Source organism: Vulpes vulpes, chromosome 16, assembly GCF_048418805.1.
Source record: "Vulpes vulpes isolate BD-2025 chromosome 16, VulVul3, whole genome shotgun sequence".
NCBI lineage: Eukaryota > Metazoa > Chordata > Mammalia > Carnivora > Canidae > Vulpes > Vulpes vulpes.
In genome coordinates, this window is record NC_132795.1 from 17,313,906 (window position 1) to 17,337,013 (window position 23,108).

At 37.8% G+C, this 23,108-nt stretch overlaps 1 protein-coding gene across 2 annotated transcripts in view; it reads right to left on the minus strand.

Annotated features, from left to right (window-relative positions):
- The window catches only part of PARD3B (par-3 family cell polarity regulator beta), a 982,784-nt gene that overhangs the window by 578,401 nt on the left and 381,275 nt on the right, over window positions 1-23,108 (minus strand). For both annotated transcript variants that reach the window (XM_072742730.1, XM_072742729.1), the window contains exon 3: window positions 14,856-15,027. In XM_072742730.1, the coding sequence (XP_072598831.1) occupies window positions 14,856-15,027 (172 nt within the window). The remainder of the gene's footprint in view (window positions 1-14,855; window positions 15,028-23,108) is intronic.

Here is a 23,108-nt window from a genome sequence, read left to right on the forward strand (position 1 = left end):
GGTCATATTTGGTCAAGTCTCTTCTAGTCTGTGACAGTCTCTTAGTCTTTTCTCGCTGTTCATGACCTTGGCAGTTGGGAAGAGGGTTGGTCAGACATTTCGTAGAGTGCAGATTTGTCTAATGATTTTCTTGAGATTAGCCTGAGGTTATAAATCTTAGAGAAGAACATCACTGAGCCAAAATGCTCTGTTTATCATATCAGGGAATAGATTAGCTGATTTCTCCCTGGTGATGGTAATCTTGATTTGTTGGTTCAGGTAGCAATGGCCTGGTTTCACCACTGTATGTACTACTTTTTTTTTTTTTTTTAATCCTATACCCTATACTTGGAAGTGAGTCACCAACCTCAATTTATACTCAAGGGAGAAGGAGTATGTGTATATATTATTTGGAACTCTTATGTAAGAAATATGTACTCCTTGCCACCATCAGTACCATCTTTATCTATTCAATTAATCATTTACTTATATTGGTATGAACACATGTATATATACTTTATACTTTGGGCTAAAAACCAATGCTATATTATTTTGTTGTCAGTTTTTCCATGCAGTTTTAACGTGTCTTCCATGAAGATTAATGAAACTGAACCCTTTTTATATACTTATAGGCCATACAAATATCTACTTTATATGAAATGCCTTGTTAGAGTTCTATTTTTCTTTTGAATTCTGCTTTTCTCTTATTTCTGGGAGTGAATATAAAAGAATTTATATTCTTTGGCCATGGCCTTTCATCAAATATAAGTATTACAAATACCTTCTCAGAATCTACAATTATTTTAACTTTTTTAGTGGTATCATTTTTTAATGGGCAAAAGTTCTTTAACATAATCCAATTTATCTAAACTTTTCTATGGCTAGCTCTTATTTATGTCCTATATTAAAAAGAAGCCTAACTCTAAAGGCATACATATATCCCCATGTTGTCTTCAGAGTTCATCTGTAGTTCTAAATATAAAAGAATGGGAAAAATAATCTGCTTCACACTGATTTTTGTGTAAGGTGTGAGGTAGGGGTTAAGATGATTATTTTTTTGTCTATATAAATATTGAATTGACTCAGCATCATCCCTTCCCCAGTGCACAATTATTTCAAATCTACAACAAATGACTATCTTTGAGGGTCTGTTGCTAGAGATTTCTATTTTATGCCATTCATCTCTCATTGTGCCAAAACCACACTGAATCAATTACTGTAACTTTATAAATCTTGGTGCCTGGCAAGATAGCTCCCTTTAAATTTTTTTGTTCTTCTCTAAGGTTGTCTTGTCAATTCCACTTTTGCATCATTTTTTGAGTTGTTTTTCCTTTAAATGTCTGGTGAGCAGTGGTTGCCCATTCGCATCTCTGTATGAAGTACTCAGTTGCTTAAGAATAACAAGTAGCTTCAGTTGTTCTAAAGCATGTTCACTGACAGGTCTCACTTTAACAGGCATGAACAGGAAGGCAGGCAGTCAGGCTGTCGCTGTCCACCTACACCCTAGCCCATCCCTCAATGCCAGAAAAAAAAAAAAAAAAAAAGACTCGCTTCTAGGGCAGTCTGAAATCTGAGTCATCTATTAATCATATTAATTTGATTATTATTTATTTTCCATTCCTTCTCTTCCCATTTCCAGTGGTTTTATTCATACATCCCCCTTTCCTTTATTTACAACTGTCATTTCTATGACAGTTGGGGAAGGAGGAGACACAAAAGAAATGTATTTAATCTACTTTTTGGGAACTGAAAGCTGATGTGTTTTACCTCCTCACTTACAAAGGTGGTGGAATCATAGTCAGCAAGAGACAGGTACATTACATAATGTTGGATACTAGATTTCAGCGCATGGTATATAGAAATATCACCCATGCTATGTCTCAATTTAAAAAAAATAAAGAGAAAGAATGAGAACTATCGTACTGAGTTATAAACACCTGAGGAGAAAAGCATATTTTAATTTCTATTTGATTTCTATAGTCCAATAGATAAGTTCTATGTGAACAATCAACTCTTAATTGTAAAGCATTTTTTATCTATACCAGCATCTTAGTAAAAAAAAAAAAAAAAAAAAAAAGGTCACTTCAGAGACTAGATATTTGTTCTAGTTGATCTCCATGTTACTCTCCAGAGCCACTTCCCAGTCTTTGAAGCCCTGTTCTGGCCACCAAGAGGCTGACTTTCATTCAGTAACTCAGTTTATCACACTGGTCTGTTTCGCCTCTTGCTGCCTGTTGGGTTTGGCCATTAGGAAAGACCAGCTGGAGATCAGAGGATAAGAAGAAAGGGATATTATGATGTTTATTCCCCACTGTGTTGCCTCCATGTTTGAAAGTGGCAGCATTGGATAACCTTAGATCATAGGTTCTGATCCAGTAAGCACCTCTCTTCCACATGTGCAACTCTCACCAGATTGGTAAGAATTGTCTCCACTTGCCACTTTTAGGCTTGGGCTGGTAATGGTTCTCCCAATCTTTTTAGAACATTGAGTGTTTCACCTTTATAAGTAATCCCATTATTAAACTGTCTTCAAATACACCTTTGAGATGCCATCTGTTTCTTGTTGGCACCCTGACTGATACAGTGTTCTAGGTCAGTTGGATGAGTGAAACATTAGAAATAAATTCTTCTTCCCTTGTGTAAAGGTACTGTCAAACATAAACAGCATGCACTTACCAACTGTGAAAGAAAATTCTTATGAACAATATGCTAAATCAGGGTGAGGATATGAAAGTAAATACTTGAGTTAAGATAAAAAGAATCAAAGCAATTACCCTTCCACAAATCTCTTTAAAAAAGCACAAAGGTATTATTTGAAAACTTTGCAGCAATTATACTATTTTGATTAATGTCCCTGAGTATTATTTTAGCTTCAATAAATCATTTTACCATTTATCTTCTAAGCCTGAAAAGAGGAAAAACAAATTTGATTTTATGGCTTAGGAGAAGGTATAAGATGACGATAATCTATGTTTAGGAGTAAGAGAGAACACAGTGTCATGGGTTGAGAAAGTGGAGAAAAAAGGAGAACAAAAAAACCCAGGCTAAAATATTAATTACAAAAACACAAGGAGATTTTATAATTTTCTTCTAAATGATTAATAATTAAATTAATGATAAAAATAATAGTGACATCACTTATTACATGGCAGGCACTACCTTAAGTGTTTTATATTTACATATATATGAATGCTTTTGATGCTCACAACAACTTGGTTAGGTCATTACTAAGATTACCCATTATCTATATGTATACACGCACTCATAAACACATGTATATATATGTGTGTGTATATATGTCTATATAGTGGGAGGCGGAGATTTTATAGAAGAAACTGAGACATACTGAGGTTAAATTATTTGCCAAAGATCCTACTTTTTATAAAGGGCAAAGTCATATTTGGCCTATGCTTGTGCTCTTAATTTCTTTACTATACTTTGGTAAATATATTTTCATATAGTTATCATCTATATCCTTCTCCATCCCTTTTGGAAATAATGTTCTGCATACTTATTCATTAATATACTAGAGAAAAAACAAAGTCAAATATATTCAGGTAACTTTTTGGATACTAAGGAGGGAACCAGCTTTTAAGAAGACATGAATTATAGATAAGAATTTTGCCTAACCTCGCATAACTTTTCACCTTGTAAAGACAGAACATTATCATATCAAATTTATGACAACTACCAAACAAATGCTGAACATTATTTTTAAAAATAGGGCAATAAGGCAGACAAGGAAGTTCTTTTAAAGAAAACTAATTTTCGAGTAAGTTTTGTAAGAAGGTGATGATTGGTCTGCAAGGGAGAAAGCACTCAAACCTTATTCTCTAAACTTCTCTAAGGAAATCTTCCAAGACGGTCAAGATGCTCCTTCTCAATACAGTCTGCAATGTGGATGAATTCACATATAATCATATTTAGATAGTGTGGACACTCAAGTGGACAATGGTTTTAGTTAGAGGGAGTGAAGATAGAACTTTAGATTTCTGTATCATCTAAATCAGTCAGGCTGAGATATAGCCTATAGATTTGGAGAAGAAAGGATCATCCTTAAGAGTCCAGTTAGTAATTTATACGGCACTCAGTGGAAAAGCAGCATGGATGGGTCACTGACATCTACCGCTGGTCTAGGGCACAATTAATTCCTCTGAACAGTGCATTTACTGAACCCACCAGGGTAGAAGTCTCCAACTTTACTAATTAGAATTAAAAGAATACATTTGAGTGGAGTGTCATTAGGAAAAAGGATGGATGGATAAATATTCATCTATCAAACCCATTAGGTCCTTGGAGACTTTCCTTGGGCAGCATAGGACATTGTTTTTGGTAACAGAAAGACTTGGGTCCTAGTTATTTCTGGCTACCTAATAGGAGATAAATCTAACAGTGCCCAAAATAGTAAATGAAAATTGCAGAATCACATATAGACTCCAAACTTGAAGTTTTATTATTTCCAGAACCTCTCTAACAAAGACTCAAATAAAAGACAATTAACCAAGCTTTGGGGAGATATCACACATGACTAATGGCTCACAGTGAAGCTTTTTGTGCACATCTAAATCTACTTATGAGGTAAGACCTTTTTCAACTCTAAGGTTTTATAATCGTACGCTCTGTGTTATTATAACAAAAGTTGTAAATTATAAAAATTGAAACGTAACCAAGTTAAGAGATTCACCCAGTAATTTATTTTAAGTCAACTAGATTGCAGGCTGCTTGGGAATGAGTTCATGGCTTGAGCTATTTTATATTCCTCTGGTAGCCTAGCATAATACTTCTCATCTATTGAGCCAGCAATAAATAATTATTGATTACCTGAATTCAGTGACAGGCACACTACCATCTTCTGTAGCAATGACATCAGATATGCTGATTTCCATAACTACATTCTTAAGCCCAATCATTGGAAAAGAGCAGATGTTAGCTGTGCAAAGGCTGAGTTCTCCGCCATGAGAGCAGTTAATTGTAACACCCAACTAAAGTCGTGAGGTCAAAGGACATTATTCCTGAACTGTGACTAAAATACAAAGTTTGCCTCATGCTTTCAGGTCTCTGGGGCAGAAAGTCTATTTGTTTTAAAAACATAAAGAGAGTTTAATTGATCATCACAATTCTGCAGAACCAGATGACACAAGGCCATTCAGCTTGCTGCTATCCGTGTCATTTTTCAGAACAAATAGAGCAAAAACTTATGGAAACACCATTCCTATCAATAGTTTCAAGAAACATGGACACTGAGGTAATGGCTTCTCTTAACCAGTATTATCTTAAAACACCAACTACAAGAGAGCTAGGATTTTAAATAGGTTGTGGTTAGGCCAGAAGACTTCTAACTTATTTTCCTTGATCATGCCATATTCCACACACATGCATTAAGTAATCATAGGCAAGCCCTCCATATAAACAAAAAGAAAATAAGCAAGATGTACCACATAATTTCCTTTAATTTTACACTCAGGAAAAAAAAAGCCCCAAATTTCTTCCATCTGTAAAAGAATTTGAAGAGTTTAATAGAGTCTCATTTAAAAAAAAATAGAGTCTCATTCTTATATAGAACAGTAATTAATTTTTTTCTGGTATTTTTAGAGGATTACCTGTATTTTCTGATAGCTATTCAAGCTTTTCCCATTAAGTCCATGAATAAATAGAATGGGCACCATTTTCTGTGTACCATATGATAGATGCATTGTTTCAATTATAAATTGACAGACTGTGGTGGTGGTATCTGCGAAGTTGTCTTCTTTTATCTGGTAAACGTTTTTAAAAGGGTAAAACACTAGAGAGATAGCTTTTCTTATGGCAATTGCTAAGCAAAGGCTGTCACCTTTCCTTATCACCTCAGGTTGTGAGAATGAAGAGATCAAGCTGTTTCAGTATTTCTTACTTTCTTAGCCAAACTGAGATCTTAGTAAAATTTCCAAATGCGTATAGCACAAGGAACTAACCAAATATGTGTACATTGGGGCATAATTCATCACATGGCTTTATCAGATAAAGCAAATGAGAAAATCCTGAGCCAGTCATAAAAGCGTGTCCAACTCTGAGTGACTTGTCCTTAAGATAGATCTTCTGTAAATAATTAAATTAGTCCCCCAGATGGGCAGAAAGTGGGGGTGGGGGAATCTTATGTGCGGGCAGGGGTTTACACACACACACACACACACACACACACACACACACATAATAAAGGCTAAACCTTATATTTAAGCTGTTAGTATATATGAGGCTTTACCACATACTGAATTGTTAGCAAGATTCCTGAATTTCACACTGCAAAAGAAAATCAGCATGATTATCATAAATAATTTGGTTAGCTGTGATTAGAAATTTATATGAAATAGAACCTTAAAAGACATATATTTAAAATCTGAGTCATAATTATTAAGAATGGTTAATATAGATAAGCGATTTGAAAGCATTCTTGAAAGAGGCATATGAAACCCTACAAGGCTCTGAAAAGCAGAACCTCTATCTAGAGAATGGAGGACCACCTTGCCTGGTCCTGTTGGGCTGTTCCAGAAAAGAGGGGTCAGAAACTATATAAGATGGGAGTTGTAATGGCAGGTGGGAAAGGAATAAGAAGAGACTCTGGGTATTAGTGTGTGGGGGGGGTGAGAGGGTGGGGGAGGGAGTCTTCTTTTATTAAAAGGCTAAAATGCAAATGATTTTATGAGTGGCACAAAGAAACTATAAAAAGTTGAATATGAAAGTATGAGTGAAAATATTTTCACTACTCAGGGACTAGGTTTTTGCAAACATGGCCTCACTGGACTTACGATTAAAAGCAATGTGCAAAAAAGGCCTGGAAACCCAGGGGTCTAATATCAAGTGAGCGGTAGGAAGGTGACCTTTCATTCCGTTTGTTTATGAGAGGATCTGCAGACTCTGTCTCAATGTGGGTCTAGCATTGGCAAAAGGCCAAAGGGGAGCTGGTGAACTCGGCATTTTTTGCTTTCTGTTTTTGAGGTCATATAATCAACTTAGAAATTTATAGCTGGAAAAGAACAAGAGTAAAAGCTTGGTTTTTATCTACTATCTTACATTTTTGGATGAATGGTAAATGCAAATCCCCTTTAATATTTTTTTCCATAGATTACTACCACCTTAGTACCAATTTAAGTACTAAATTTAGCCATTGGATACAACACACAAAAATGAAGGGACCAAAGGAGAATTGAAGCAAATAGTTAAAAAAAAAAATTAAAATACAAAGACAAACTAGATAGAAATAGAAAAATGAAAATAGTTAAGATGATGGTAATTTTTTTTCTTTTTCTTGTTTAACATTCTATGATTTAACAATATCTCACTTAAAAGACAATTTATGGGAATACAGAATATTTTCAGTAAATCTGTTATTTTTATAAAATGTTATAAACTGATGGCCTATGAAATACACCTGAATAGACCATTCATCTGCAATTACTTAGAAAAGGTAATGCCAAGTATGCTGAAAAGTTCGCATTTGAGCTATCACTCACATTTGTACATCACTGGTACAAACAAAAATGACTCCTCGTGGTAATTACCTTTTAACATTTGTTATAAGTTGCTTGTCTTTAGGTATTGATTTTATTTTTTCATTCAACCAAGTACCTGAGGCCCTTTCCAGAGTATTAAACAATTTTTAAATATTCAATATATAATCTGACTCCCCCCATCGCCAGCAACTTTTACCTACTGTGAAAACAAACTAAAATAAAACCCAAAACAACAGGAAAAGAAGAATGAGGCCAGAAATGGGTTAGAAACGCCATGACCTCCTTAGTCCCAATGTAGTCACTGTCGTACCAGAAAGCATGCACACACTTTGTTGACTCTATGGCTGTGACTGATTGATGATGGCCTGGCAAGGTTACCATAGCTAATTACAACATCATTCATCTAAGCCTGCATGGGAAGAAAATACTGGGCTCTCAGGGAAGAAAAAAGTCAAGAAAGAAAAGCTATTCTATAGCTGTTAACTTTTGAATAATCAGCCCCAACAGGAAACAAATAAGATGAAACTCAGTGACCAAATTATGACTTATGGACTCATCCAAGCAAATGACCTCAGTTGCCTGGTAATTTCAACTCTGGTTTCACAGTCCACAGTGGAGGGCTTCCAGCAAAGAGGAACCCGCACATGCTTGTAAGCTTTGTAGTCAGAATTCAAAGACTTCGGCAGAAGCCCAGGCCAGTCCTGAGCTTTAGTTCTGCTATGTGTGTGGTGTGACTATGTTTGTCTAGGGTCAGATGCCAATACTTAAACTCACATTATGGGCACAGCAGCTACTTACACACTGCAGCCTAATTAAAGGAATAAACTTCCCCCTTCTTTATTTTTTCCTGAAGATCAGTGCCATAAAGGGATTTGGTTTCCTTAAAAATTCAGACAAATGTTCCCATATGTTTCCCTCATGCAGTAAATTAGTCAAAATCAGATAGAAAACGGTCACAATTTCCAACACTAATCTACGGCTGTATAATTTTTTTTTTTTCAGAGAACTACTGAAAATAAAGACAAGGGAACTCAGTGTTTTGAAAATAATTATATTATAACAAACACACAATCATAATTTCCATTTCAATTTTGAAGCACAAACACACATGGAAACAATAAAGCATCTGAGGCACCTTTCAGCTTTCAAGTCTCAGAAACAAGAATCACTTTCAAATAGAAAGTAAGCTCATCTTCAAAGTTTAACACACAAGAGGAGAATAAAGCTAACGCTATTTCAACTCCAAACTTTAATCAGATTGCTTTATATCTGGGTAATACAGATCACAGGACTGGCAACAACCAAGTCCCAAATACGTTTTATCCTGACACACTGTTTAAATTACATTGCTAAAATAATTATAACTAAAGAAAATATTTTCTCACATAAGCTTGAACCCAAAATAGCAAGTTTCAGTCAAGAAGTACTGAAAAACATGTTCAAAGATCAAGAATAAAACCACTAATTAACTGGGGCCATGGGACAGAAATTGGCAGGCGCATGGGGTCAGATTCGAATTTAGTGTGGTATGAATAAAATTCTCCTAAAGCCATCATAGCCCATTAGGGCAAGCAAGGCCTGTTTTATAGATGAGAAAACTTTGGGGCAAGGAAACATGGTAATGACACATCACGAGGTGACCCGGATGGTCTCAGTTCAGACCATTCACTTGTATGGAAATGACAAATGTGTCCTGATTTAATTTTGTTTGGAAAGATGTGGTCCTGATAGATACCAGTTAAATGATTTATCTGGGCACGCAGTTAGATCAAATACTGTAGGGTCTGGGACCAGCTCTGCACCACTGGTTCTCAAAGGACAAGGATGGCCAAGATTGGGGCTATGACCTTGTGAGGTCTTTGGTGGAACAGCAGCAGGTTGGGCACCACAGATCTAAAGGCAGCACAGGAACTACCCACTGGGAAGGCTAAGAGACCCTTACTCTTCCAAATTTCAAAATAGTTGTCCTAATCTGTATTATGTACAGAAGGCCCTATGTGCAGATACTTGAAATGTCAGAAAGAGTTCAATATCCACAATACAGAAAAAAAATCACCTATGTATCCCATTAGCACATTGGCTTTGGTGTGGTTTTCCCTCAAACGCACACATGCATGCATGCATGTATGTGCAAACCTACAAGGGATGAGGAGAAAGAATTCTTTTTTTTTTTTTTTTTTTTGTTAAAAAAAAAAAAACTTACAGAAGGACTTAAAGGAAATTTTCTCCATCTTTTTCTGGTCTTTATTCCCTTAAATAGATTTTGACTTACAGCTATTCATAGTATCTATTTATTAATTTACGCTCTATCTCAATTCTAAAAGGATATGAGGTGGTATTTTATCACATATAGTATTAAAAGACATGGTAATTGAAATCGGCAATTAATCCCAAAATGTCATGTAGTTGAAAGAGGACTGCACTAGAAACCAACAGACACAGGGTCCAGTTCTAGTTCTTTACCTGACCAGTTATTTGACATCAGAACACACATTTTGCTTATTTGGAAAATAATGTCAATTGTCTAGAGAACTGCTGTGAAATTCTATGGAAATGTCTGTGGAAGTGCTTCTATGGAAGTGCTGTTTCCAGACCAGCACTTTTCAAAAGCTGTTGTCAGGGCCTCTAAGAATTCTTTTGAGTGGAAGTGGGTTTCTTCACCGTAGGACTTTTTTTTTTTTTTAAGGTTTTATTTATCCATTCATGAGAGACACACAGAGAGGGGCAGAGACACAGGCAGAGGGAGAGGCAGGCTCCATGCAGGGAGCCCGACGTGGGACTCAGTCCCCGGACCTCAGGATCATGCCGAGCTGAAGGCAGACACTCAACCACTGAGCCACCCAGGTGTCCCTTCACCATAGTATTTCTAAAAGGCATTAGGATTCTCTATGCTTGCTCCTCAGCCTTCTGCATCCCTTTCTTCCCTGCTAGCATAACCAATCCTATCCATACAAAGAGTGAACATGAATAAACTAGAATAGCACCTAAAACTTAAATCCTCAATAAATGTCATTTGTTAATTAGCTACAATAACATAGTTATTGAAATCCCAAAATATATTCAAAGTACCAAAGGGCTCCAAAGACTTGGAAAATCCCTGAACTGGATGATTGTAAAGTCCAGGTGGACTCTGTAAATATGATTCTTTGCTGTTCTACCAAGTATTTGTTCTACTATGTTTCTTCTTTTAAATGGAGTTTTAGGTTAGCAATCTCTAAGCTATAGTAGGGAAGCACTGGCCAATTTCAGAAGCAGAATCGTAAAGTGTTAGTCCAAATTAGCAAATCATTCTGCATCAGGATTTAGTCATTTAGCTTTACATTAGAAAAGCCATTGTGTGTGGGGCAGCTCCTGCATTAAGCATCTGACTTTAGCTCAGGCCATGTTCTCGAAGTCCTGGGATGGGGGCTCATGGCTTCCTGCTTGTCCCTCTCCCACTCTCTCTGCTCCTCCTGCAGCTCTTGTGTGCACGTTCTCACTCTCAAATAAATAAAAACTTAAAAAAGAAAAAGAAAAAGAAAATCCATCGGGAAATAAAAGGCAAGAAATAATTTAGATGAATGAAGTTGGAATTATGTAGATGCCTAATTGATTTGAAACTCCTCCTATAAATAAAAATATGTACCCCATTAGCTTATAGGGTATAAGGCTATGAACCCTTTAGGTCGGTAGAAGATTTCTCCAATTCATCTCTATAACTCATCATTGCTGATGAAGTATTAAGAACTTTACTGCATACCTACTGTACTATCTTGAAGATGTTCAAGAGGTTTTACAAACAAAGTCATAATATGAGCATGAATCTAAAAGGTATATACAAATTCACCAGGTGGAAAGGAGGCAAAGGGAGGATCAAGGTGAAGAGAATAGAACCTGCAAAAGCACAGAGGCTTGAAAGGAAACAAATTTGGGGAATGCTAAGTGGTTCATAGTGCCTGCATGTCAAGGTAACTGTGGAAGAATGACCATAATAAAGGTGGGCAGAGAAGATGTAGGTAGATCACGAAGAGCCTGTAAATATGAACTTCTGGCATGTTCTGTGCATAACTATTTCACCTTGGCAGAAAAAAAGGAGGGGCGAATCTCTGTATGTATGTAGGGAATGTTGTTGGCTTTTAACAGACCATTATTTATGATTATCTTGTGTTGGAAAGAGGTATAAAAATTATACTGAGGGATGCCTGGGTGGCTCAGTGGTTTATTTATTTATTTATTTATTTAGGCTCAGTGGTTTAGAGCCTTCCTTTGGCTCAGGTCATGATCCTGGAGTCCCAGGATCCTTGCATGGAGCCTGCTTCCCCCTCTGCCTGTGTCTCTGCCTCTCTCTCTGCATCTCGAATGAATGAATGAATGAATGAATGAATGAATGAATAAATAAATAAATAAATATTTTAAAAACTTATACTGATATCAAGCTTATTTTTATTTCAGGTATCAATAGAACCCACATTTTTGGTGATTAATATGACCTAATCATGAACATGTCTTGATTCCTATTATCTGTTGAATTGTGTCCTGTAAAGAGAGATAAGCATGTGAGCTGATAATGATTCAATTCCCCATCTTCTTGAATGGGCCTCAAGAATTTGAAAATCTGTGAGAAGAAGCCCCATGTCTCCCATATTACCCTATGCAAGTGAGCCCCATGGGAAGCAGAACCAGTTCCAATGGCCTCTGGGAGCTGAGTGACAAGCTGGGATGGAGAGCTGGGGCTCCAGAGTCTGGCACTGTATATGCACCCTGCTACGGTGAATTCCTGGAACACAAATGCTACTCCTTCTAGGCAATCCCCCTGCTTCACCTAAACAGAATCTTAGACCAGGCCTGATAGCAGGGCCAGGCCACACTCCCCAGGAACGGCGAGCACTATCTCTGCTGCCATGCATACCCCTCCATCCTGAGGTGGCACCTGCCCCCCATCTATGAACACACCCTTCCCCGAGGGCAGATACCAAAGCAGGTTGTGTTGCTCTCGCCTTTAATTGCTCTGAGAAACTTTGACAAATGTGTCCTTTGCTTTTAAAGTTCCAGAAATGAAAAGTACTCAGTCTGCTGGACTTGTGGGGGCATATAAGGGACAATTTTTTTCATCACTCATCCCTGCCCAAATTCCTCCAGCTAATTCCGAGGAACCATCTGCATCAGTCTGCTAATGAGTTTGGACATGGCTCTCCGCGCAATAGGAAGCCACTGGAAGTTGTTAAGCAGGGAGTTATATAATCAGATTTGTGATTTAGAAAGTCAGCGCTGGCAGGAGCCGGGGCTGGAGAAAGCAGGCCCTGTAAGGAGAGGGGTCAGCTCGAGGCCTCTGCGCCAGTCTGATTGATGGAGCGGCTCTGGCCTGCTGCAGTGGTCGGGCAGGTGAAGGCGGAAGGAAGTGAGGCTGGTTGGCAAGAGGGGGGAGGAACCGGAGATGATGCCAGGGCGTCAGACCCAGGGCCGCAAGGCAACACTGACCGCCCGCCAGTAAGGAAGGTTAGCCGACCTCATCATTTCTTCCGCAGTACCACCCGAAAGGGACTCGAGCCAGGGAGTTAAGAGACACTTTCAGGGTTTAGATGTATATTCACAAAGTACACCCCAGAAAAACCATCATTTTATTCACTGACTACTGATATATGAGGCGGCACAGAATAATTGTTCCTGACACTGGAGCCAGAAAGGGTTCAAATCCTGGCTTTGCCACCTAATAACTGTGCTACGTGATTTTGGATAAATTACTTAAGTACTACGTGCTTGTTTCCTCATCTCTTAAATGAGGGGAATAAGAGAGCCCAGCTAACTATTATGAGGCTTAAATGAGTTGTTAGGAGCAAAGGGCTTGAACACTTGGTGCACTGCTTTGAGCTCAGTGCCTGGCATGTAGTTCCCACATAATAAAGATTTTCTCTCTCACCAGAAGTTAGTACTGAAGAAGTAGAAAAATTCACTTTCAAAGAAAAAGAACCTCAGCTTACTTTTTCTTCCTGATTTCAACATTATATTGCTCAGACAGTTCAACAGAAGAAGCTGAGAAAGCTTAAGAAAAACAAACTTATTTTACCCTCAGAAAGTTCCTAAGGGAAGGCAAAAGCAAATTGCCCAGCACAGGGTACTCCAGGGTTCAGCCTTTTAAGGACCACACAGTGCTTGCTTATAAATAGAATATTAAAACAAGCAAGAGCAATTTTCTCCTTTCGTCTTCCCTTATTGCCTAATTTCCCTCCCATACCATTTGCATAATGGATAAAAAGGCATCCATTATGCAAATGAATGATAGGGCGGTGAGGTTGCCGGAGCCACAAACCTCGCTGTGGATGGAGAGAAACTGCCACCGAGCCCTCCGCCGTCCACATTCCAGAACACCGCTTCACGAGCTGGGTTTCCAAAGGATAGAGGAGAATCAGGAAGATTAGAGGTCATTAATTTCCACTTGGTTTGTTATAAAAAGCGGCACCACAGATGCTTTCCAGAAAATTAGTACCAAATATGGATATTCAGTAGTGTGGTATGTAAAATAAACTCTCCAGAAACGTTTTGTTTCAAATGGGAAAAATGAGTCTTCTGTAGGAGGACTTCTACAATTTTAAGCATATACTTTGCTTTGCAAGGAAAATATTCCCCTTGCAGAGTAGTAAAAGCCTCTGTTCTTCTACCTTGAGAATTAACCTATATAACAGGTGCTCAGAGGAGTCTCAAACATATGCATACATTCAACAGGAATGAAAGTTTAAGTACCAAAATGTTAGTGGATTTTCAAAAGCTTCATGCTGTTAAACTGACCTAAATTTATCTCTAAGAGGTATCACCCAAAACTGACATTGCTCTTGGAGATGTAAATTCATGGAAACTTTAGAAGAATGTTTATTTTTCTCCCAATGCCCTCAAAACAAAAATAAAGAAATCCAAACAAAATTACTGGGTGTGTTGTTCTTGTTTGAATAAATCAGCAGGACAGAATTAAAAGACTAACTTCAAAGGTTTTCCCCAAAGTCTAAGCGACATAGTTTGAGGAGAAAAAGAAGGTGGCTGAAACAGAAAGTGACCTTTATTTCTAGTCTGAATTCCTTGATAAATCTTAGCTTTCACCACATGACACTTTTGAGAGATGTTTTTTTAAGTCATCTTCTTGGGCTACAGATAAACCCCATCACTTACAGACCAGCCTGTCCTGTAGGGTACTTCAAGAGTACACAATTCAGATGCACCTGCAATTCAAGAAAAAATTGCATCCCCTTGTCAGAGCATCAGCAGCTACAAATTGCTACGTAAAAATAATTTTAAGCGAAGACAAACCAGAATTTTAAGGAAAGATACTAAGAGGATAATTCAAATAGTAGAAGCAACTTATAGCCAGCAAGATGATATATTTCAACCAAGTGAAGAACATACCAGTGAAAATACACATACCTAATTTCAGAGCAGAAGGGGTTACTTCAATTTCCCCACCAATTGGTTTAAATGCAGCCAACTGGGCAGCCACTTCCGTCTCAAAGGCATCTGGGCTCTGCCGACCTGCAGAGTTTCCACTGGGGCTCTCCATCTTGTGGAGTGGTTCTTGTTCATCAAACACAGCAATCAGCTACAAACAAAACCAACAACACTAATTACTTTGAATGGCATGCGTATCACACAACACTATATCCAGCGGATTGTGATCTTAATTTGATTTTAAAGAAAATAGCTTCTGAAAACTTGTACCACACCAAACCTCTCAATGCAAAAAGCAGGTGCTCAGGATTTAATTCATGGTTTGTCTACTCTTGAAATAAAGAACTGATTTTGGCTCTCTTTTAGGAAGGAAATGGCTGCCCCTCCCCTCGCCGCCTTTTCCAATATGCCAAAAAGGACCTTAGTATTTTTAAAGAGGGTTTCCAGAAATAAAAGTGGAATATGCAAAAGCTGAACAATAGATCTACATGGTGAAAGAGGCCATTCCAGCCTCAGAGAGCTAAGATATGATAAAATCTATAATTGTGGCTGTCCTTTTAGACACGATCACAACAAATAAATGTGTATATTTCCACACAATGTGTTCACTTTGTGCACATAAATATCCCCTTTTTATACATCCCTTTAATTTTGTTCTCTTCATTCATGACACTATGTTGACTGGTTTAAGTCCAATGAACGTCAAGTCCAGTGAGACTAAACATCAGCACTTTTAACCAAATTATTCCCATCTTCATCTCAATTTTATTTCATATGAGAACTGTTTCTTGTCATTAATATAAAAACATTTAATTGTCCATTTCCAAGTAATTTTTCATAAAGGGCAAAATGTAATAAAGTATTCATTGCATGAAGATTGCTGTATAAACAGGACAGTCCTGCTGAAGCTGTACTTTTGGCCGGCAGACAGCACCACCATAGAGCAACTTCACACACTTCTCATCAGGTGGTGTGGAAAAGTCCAAATGTGCATGTAGTAGGCAGTGATGGGATGCTACTGTCAACCCAATAAAGTACAGTGTGTGCAAATTTGAAAGCTGCTAGTAAATCTTTAGATATTTTTCATTCATTAAATAAAACAAACCTACTTGTGATTCAAACATTTATTCAGAAAAGGCACTCCAAGGCCCATTCATAGGGGAGCCTTGTTAGCAATAGTATTAATAACACAAATGCAGGAGTAATCAATCAAAACATCATAAATTCCAAGTTCAGTCTTTCAAAAGAAATGAATACAATTAGGGATATGCAAATTGACTATTCAAAAATAATTTTCATAATTGACTACTCATTTCCAGTATGGAGACTTCTTTAATTGGAAAATCCAACAATCCTCTTACCACAGGAAAGAAATGCTACTCCCAAGGCATTATTTTTAATTCTTGAAATTGAGCACATACATTTTTCTATTTTTAATTGGTAGCACTGATGAACTGATTTGAGAGAAGACTTAAATAGATTAATAATGAAAGATTATTCTAGTATAAAAATAATCAGTAGATGTATCTTTCTAATCATCTGGTCAAAGTGAAGAGTTTAACACTTTAAATCTTGAACAGGAAAATAGGGGAGCCTGGGCGGCTATGTTGGTTGTGTCTGCCTTCAGCTCAGGTCATGATCCCAGAACACTGGGATCAAGTCTCACATTATGATCCCTGCTTAGTGGGGACTCTGCTTCTCCCTCTCTCTCTCTACCCCTCCGCCTTCCCCATGCTCATGCTCTCTCATACTCTCTCTCTCAAATAAAAACTTAAAAAAAAAGAGAAAAGAAAAATAAAATCAACTTTTAACATGTGCTAGAAGTGTTATTTTCACCACTATTTGTGTGACATAATTATAATTTCAGTTTTGCATATTGGTGAAATCTAACACATCTTAGTAACATTTATTTTAATTGTCAATCAGCGAGGCAAAGTGGCTTACTATACCGGTTCTATGAACAATTTTGTGTAAATAAGACTAAAATCTTACTTTTCCCTCTTGCTACATCCTTAACTGCTAGTATACGTAATGTGCCTTAAATACTGGGAGAAAGAGAAAACAGAATATCAATCTGGAGCATAATATAGAATCTTAAAACTGAAAATTCATAAGATAAATCATTATCTTTGTTATGTAATTTTTCCTCCTTAAAATATTTTACTGTTTTCCATACTATTATATCCACTCTAGTTTACAGCATATGTAATAACAATGGTACACATATTTATCAAACGAGAGAACATAAGAGTTCAGAGATTTTGTTTCTACCTCAAAAGGGTAGACGAAATAATAATAGGTACTAAAATCTAGTCTTTTTAAATTTCCGACCCAGGGTTCCAGACCATGATGTGACTGTTTTCCAAAAAGAGAAGTGATGTTGTAAATGAGTCTCTATTCCTGGAAAGAAGAGGTTCAGTTCCTGAATCTGTGGTGCCCAAATGAAGTCATTGGCTCCACTGGGGCTGGCTGATAAGCGACTGTCCACGCACTCTTCATCTCAACATCCACAATGTGCACACTTAGACTTGCCTCAGTAACGACAATCTATTTAAACTGTACACATTGTAGGTGCTTATTAGCTAGATGACTTATCAGAACATCTACATTACTAGACAGCAGAGTTCCCAGCAGACGATGTTACGGAGGAGCATTAATTCACATAAACCACTCTTCTAGTCCCTCAGCAGAAAGCAAGCTGATTTCTAAGGTGTCCATTGCATGAAAATGGTCTCTCCTCCCTGACCTTAAACTCATTAAAAATTACCTTTCCCACAGAGAGGAGATGGACACGAAAGGAGGAATTCTATTTAAAGTTTTCTGTTGTTAAGGTTTCACCTAGACTGAACTTCTATGGCATGTGGAAGATTTTTCACTGACATCACAGCAACTGTAGCAACCTAAACGCTATGCAAAATGCAAACAGGCAGTATTTCATTTGGATGCCTTCCTCTTCTACTGTCCCACCCATCTTTTGGCGACCCCTCTCTTCGCGTTCTGTAAGGTCAATATTCTCAGGTCATGCTGTGCGACCTATTTCCCAAAGACCCCAAAAATCCAAGATCTTTTCACACAGCCATTATTTCCAACCAAAACTTCTGTCTACACAGATCTCTGTCAGTATTTAGGTATCTTACCCCCAGATAGACACAAGAAGGTTAGTCTACAAAGATACTCTTCATTCTCCCATTCAAAACAAAGATAAAAACAAACAATAAGTAGAGCTTGAAAACCTTGTCAGGACCCCCACAGATATAATGTGATTTCCTCAACTTGCCTTGAGAGCAGAATCTGAAAGAGCTGTCCACAGAGCAATTTCCAGTCTCCCTACTACCATTCTTGCTAGTCAGGCTCTTACTCTTCTGGTCCCTGGAAACTGTTCTTATCAAGATCAAAACCAATCCTCAGGTAGCTAAATCCCAAGTCATTTCTCAGGCTTGATTTCAGAACAGAGTTGATCATGGCCTCTTCCTTAAATTATTTTCTTCATTTGCTTCCTGGACATCTTCCAACTCTCCAAGCCCACCATTAATGTCCTCCTCCTTATTCCTGCCCATCTCTAAAAATATGGAATATGTCTAAATTTGTTTTGGACACCTCTTTTGTCTCATGGCATGGATGTAAGTATATGCTGATAAATTCCAAACTTAAATCTTCAACCCAGAGCTTCTTCTTGAACTCCAGGATCACAAGGTCCATTGTCTAATGTAACATGTCAAAAACTGAAAATGACCTTACAAAGATCTTTCCGTAACTGTTTTACATCCCAATTAATGGCAACCCATTCTTTAGTTGCTCAGGGTAAAAGTCTCCTATTGATCCTTGATGTCTTTTCCCCCTTCCTTTCTCCCTCTCTCTCATACACCCCACACACATCCAATTTGTCAACAAATCTCGAAATGTAATCACAGTTTGACTTATCCCTCCACTCCCACCACTTTGGACCGTACTCCCAGTCTCTCCCATGGGTTACTGCAACTATTTCTTATCTGGCCTCTCTGTTTTTACCCATGCTCCCTTTCAATCCATTCTCAACACAGCTGACGGAGTGACCCTTCTAAAACACAAGGCAGGTCACATCTCTCCTGTGATTGGTCACCTTCCCGTGTCACTTACAGTGAAGCTCAAGTGCTTGCAATGGACTAACTGGTCATGGGCTCCCGTGACCTTTCTGACGTCATGTTCTGAGCACATTCTCCCTTGTTCTTCGGATTCCACCCAGCTATGTGATTTCTTCTTTGTCCCTGATTCAGTGTCTTTGCATATGTTGTTCCCTCCTCCTGAGGGAGTCTTCCCTCAGACATTTCCATGGCTTATTCCTCTGTCCTTCTCATCTCTACTCAAAGGCCACAGTCTCTGCATTGCAATATCACCACCACTTCCTATCCTTCCATGCTTTTTCTTTATAGCATTTATCACCCCCTCAATGTTTCACCTTTTCTTATTTATTGCCCTTCTAACTGTACTAGAATATAATCTCCAAGAAAACAGAGAGTTTTGTCTTTTTTGTTGTATCCCTATCACCTCAAATGGTGAATATATATAGTAGGCACCGAACATATATTTTTGGGAGTAAAATTAATAAAATGAGGCAAGAACAGATACAAGAACAGATACTAAAACAGCACAGCAATAAAAGATACCTAGATTTTTCATGTGCTTTTAGGATAAACATTCATATTATTATTTTTTAGCAGTGAATGAGTATAAGCAAGCAACACATAGCCGAAAGGTCCTCCAAGGATCATCATCATTATTTTCTATTTTTTAAATTTATGATAGTCATACAGAGAGAGAAAGAGAGAGAGAGAGAGAGGCAGAGACACAGGCAGAGGGAGAAGCAGGCTCCATGCACCGGGAGCCCGACGTGGGATTTGATCCCGGGTCTCCAGGATCGCGCCCTGGGCCAAAGGCAGGCGCCAAACCGCTGCGCCACCCAGGGATCCTGATCATCATCATTATTACTGTTGTTCTGGTTTTGTTATTATGGGGGAAAATACCTCATTTTCCATTCAACATTGGGAGAAATTGTTTCTGCCACAACAAGATCCAAAGACAGAGATTATGTGTGTTTCTTTTCTTTTCAGGCTCAACTCTGAAAGGGAGAATCTGCTCATTTGGTCTCTGAAGGAGTAGAAGTGTTGCACCAGGGGTGGATGGCAGATGGAGAGGGCGGCAGGGTTAGCAGTCTGGCTCCAGGCACTCCCTCGCCCACTTTCCTCCAATATGCCACTTCGAGGTACCTGGTGTCAAGCTGCTAGATGTGTGCCCCAACGTAGCTTAAGGACAAATGTGAATAAACCCCCAAGGTAGTGGGGGCATAGCCTGAGTTGGCATACCATAAACTCACAGCAGAAGTGCTCAGCTTTTACAAATTCATGTCTTATATTTTGCATTCTATCAGCTTTCTGTGCTTGTTTTAATACAAAAAGATTCTTCTCTTTAATCGCCAGTAAAATTAAGTCACCAGGAAGAGGTACAGTGTTTATCTACGTGTTTCATAGGACCTCTGTTTGAGAGGTCGGGGTGGAGTGTAATTCTCAGGAATGCGCCTAACTTCTAAATAGGATTTAGAAAAACATGGAAAAAAGAAACACATTAATGTAGCATGTACAAATTATATTCAACAACTGGATCTCAGCACACAGATGAGATTCCCAATTCAAAGATTAGGCACTAGTTTTGGTAAGTGCAACTCCTGCCCACCACTGAAGGCATATCGGAAGAACATCTGAAATTAGGATTCTCCTAGAAAAAATATCACCAACAAATCCCACATTAGAGGCTATTTCCATCTTTTTTCTCACACTCACCTTGTAAAGGTCAAAATAATGAAAAAGTCAACAACAACAAAAAACTAAAAAATGAAAGGAAATAGAAGAACTTTGGATAATTTACAACATCCATGAAACCGGAATAATACACTTGATCAAAAGAGCCATGTGTTTTCTGCAATTTCACACCATCAATATCTCTTCAGGGACTCAGGCCTGTTTTTAGACTCAAACTGTAGGATGACTACGATCAATATCACTAGTAAAGATGTGTGTGTGCATGCAGGAGTGCGTGTGTGTGCATGTGTGCGTGAGTGTGTGATGAGGGGTAAGTCGGGTGGAGGTAGGATGTTAATTTCCTTGATGATATCCCTAACATGCCTAGATGCTTAGCACAGAGCCCGGTACACAGTGGCAGGTTAAATGTTAATTCCTTTTCCTACCATAGTTAACATTCTCTGGCTTCCAGACTAAATCCCACTTGACTTGTTTATCCATATTCTGCTTTTACTTTGTTGCTTCTCTTTAATCTCTTCATCACAGGATTGACAGAGGAACAGAGAAAGCACCAAGATCAAACACATCAAATGGGTAATTTTTGTTTTTCTTTTTTTTCTTGCTCTTCATCACACAAGAACACACAACCCTTAGACATGCAGTACTGCTCTTCCACCTAGCAATAACATGGGCTGTGCTGTCTATTCCACCTCAACTGAAGGAATATACCAATGCCTCCAGTTTCTATACTGACAAGTAAACATTTGAATAATAAATGCCACCAAGTGCATTTTTTGCAGAGTCCTTCAATATTCATGCTGTGGTTGCTCTGTTATCGACCTACTAGTAGCATTCTGTTACTTTCACAACAATAAAAATAATAATCTGATTCTAACAATCAGATAATAATATCTTTAGCCTAGAGAATAAAAAAGTGATCTAAATGTTCATAGAATATAATTTATGAAAGTGTATTTTTTGTATTAGTAATTACAGGAAGAAATATGTGGCTCTATTTTAATTACACGTCAAGTAAACTGGTGTACTACTAAGAAAAGCTTATTTGCCATATTGAGTTCTTTGGGTTAAACTGTTGAATTTAACAACAGATTGCTATTTTTACTGTTTCATCCATATTCCATATTACCAACAACTATCAAGTAAAATTAAAAGACGAAGAAAAAAAAAACCAGGATCCTACCAAATAAAATTGGAATCATTTGTCTCAAATCTTAATAAACACAATTAAATCTAAGTAAGACTGTGAAATTACAACAATTTCACAAGTAGAGGAAAACACATTATCACCTTTGGGAACAGAGTGAAACACTGCAGAATTTCATTTAAATGTATGCATCTGCTTATAACTAAATAACAATTGGCTATGGGAGTTAATTTTATGCCACTTTAAACAAAGGTCTGAAAATAGGTGATCTTCCTTCATAGGATTTTGACAGCTAGCTAAAAGCTTTAATCCAGATTTTCAAAATTAGCATGATCACATTAGCATCTTCATCAGATGCAAGCATCAGATCTAGCATCCTTAGAGCAAGTATGTAACAGCTCTGAATCTCACAAAAGTTCAATCGACATTCAGTAAATGAGATAAACCAATTTTCATTTCCTCTCCAAACTGAAAATCTGTAATAGGGACTTTTTTAAACTTTACAGCTCTAAGCTTCATTTTAAAGAAAATTACATAATTTATTCAACTGTACTAAGAACCCTATTTATTCTCATCACTTTTTAAAGAGGAAGCTGCCTACAAATGCCTGTAATGACACAAAAAAAATATGTCTATTAAAAAACCACCAACATTTTGGCCAAAACTACATTTACCTCCTTTAATTATGCAGTAACTCACTCAGAAGTCAGATATACATGAAAGGCATTTATACTGGATCATATTTTTCCTGTGACTCGCTTAAGTTCGAGAGAATCTTGGGTTTGTTTTTGTTTCATTCTTGACTTTCCTTAGGAGTAACAGCTCAGCATTTATGAAACAACCTTCACAACTGACATCTAATATACACAAGGAAAGCCTGAAAACACCTTCCTCTGTGCCCTTCATCCATAACAGTGGTGGAGCAAAGGGCCCCATGGAGGTCAGGTGGCAGCCACCAAGCCATTCCCTAAAGGACCCCAAAGGGGCAGCAATGGGAAAAACATACAGGTAAAGAAGATGGAAGCACTTTCAAGCATTCTGAGGCAACACGAAGGTCAGAAGTTATAAAACCTCAAAATATCTGGCTTTGTTAGTAATACTATTTTCACTGTCTCTAAGTTATACATATTAACAACAGGCACACAAGAAAGTGGAAAATCCTTAAGGTTAAACTAGCTGAGAAATTCTCAAAAAGGATGTCAATCCAGTGAGTGGCTTTGCTTGCCATTTATCTAGTATATCACTGGACGCTTCTCAATTTTACCCATTCGCAAGGGCTTGGAAGGTCTTGGGAGA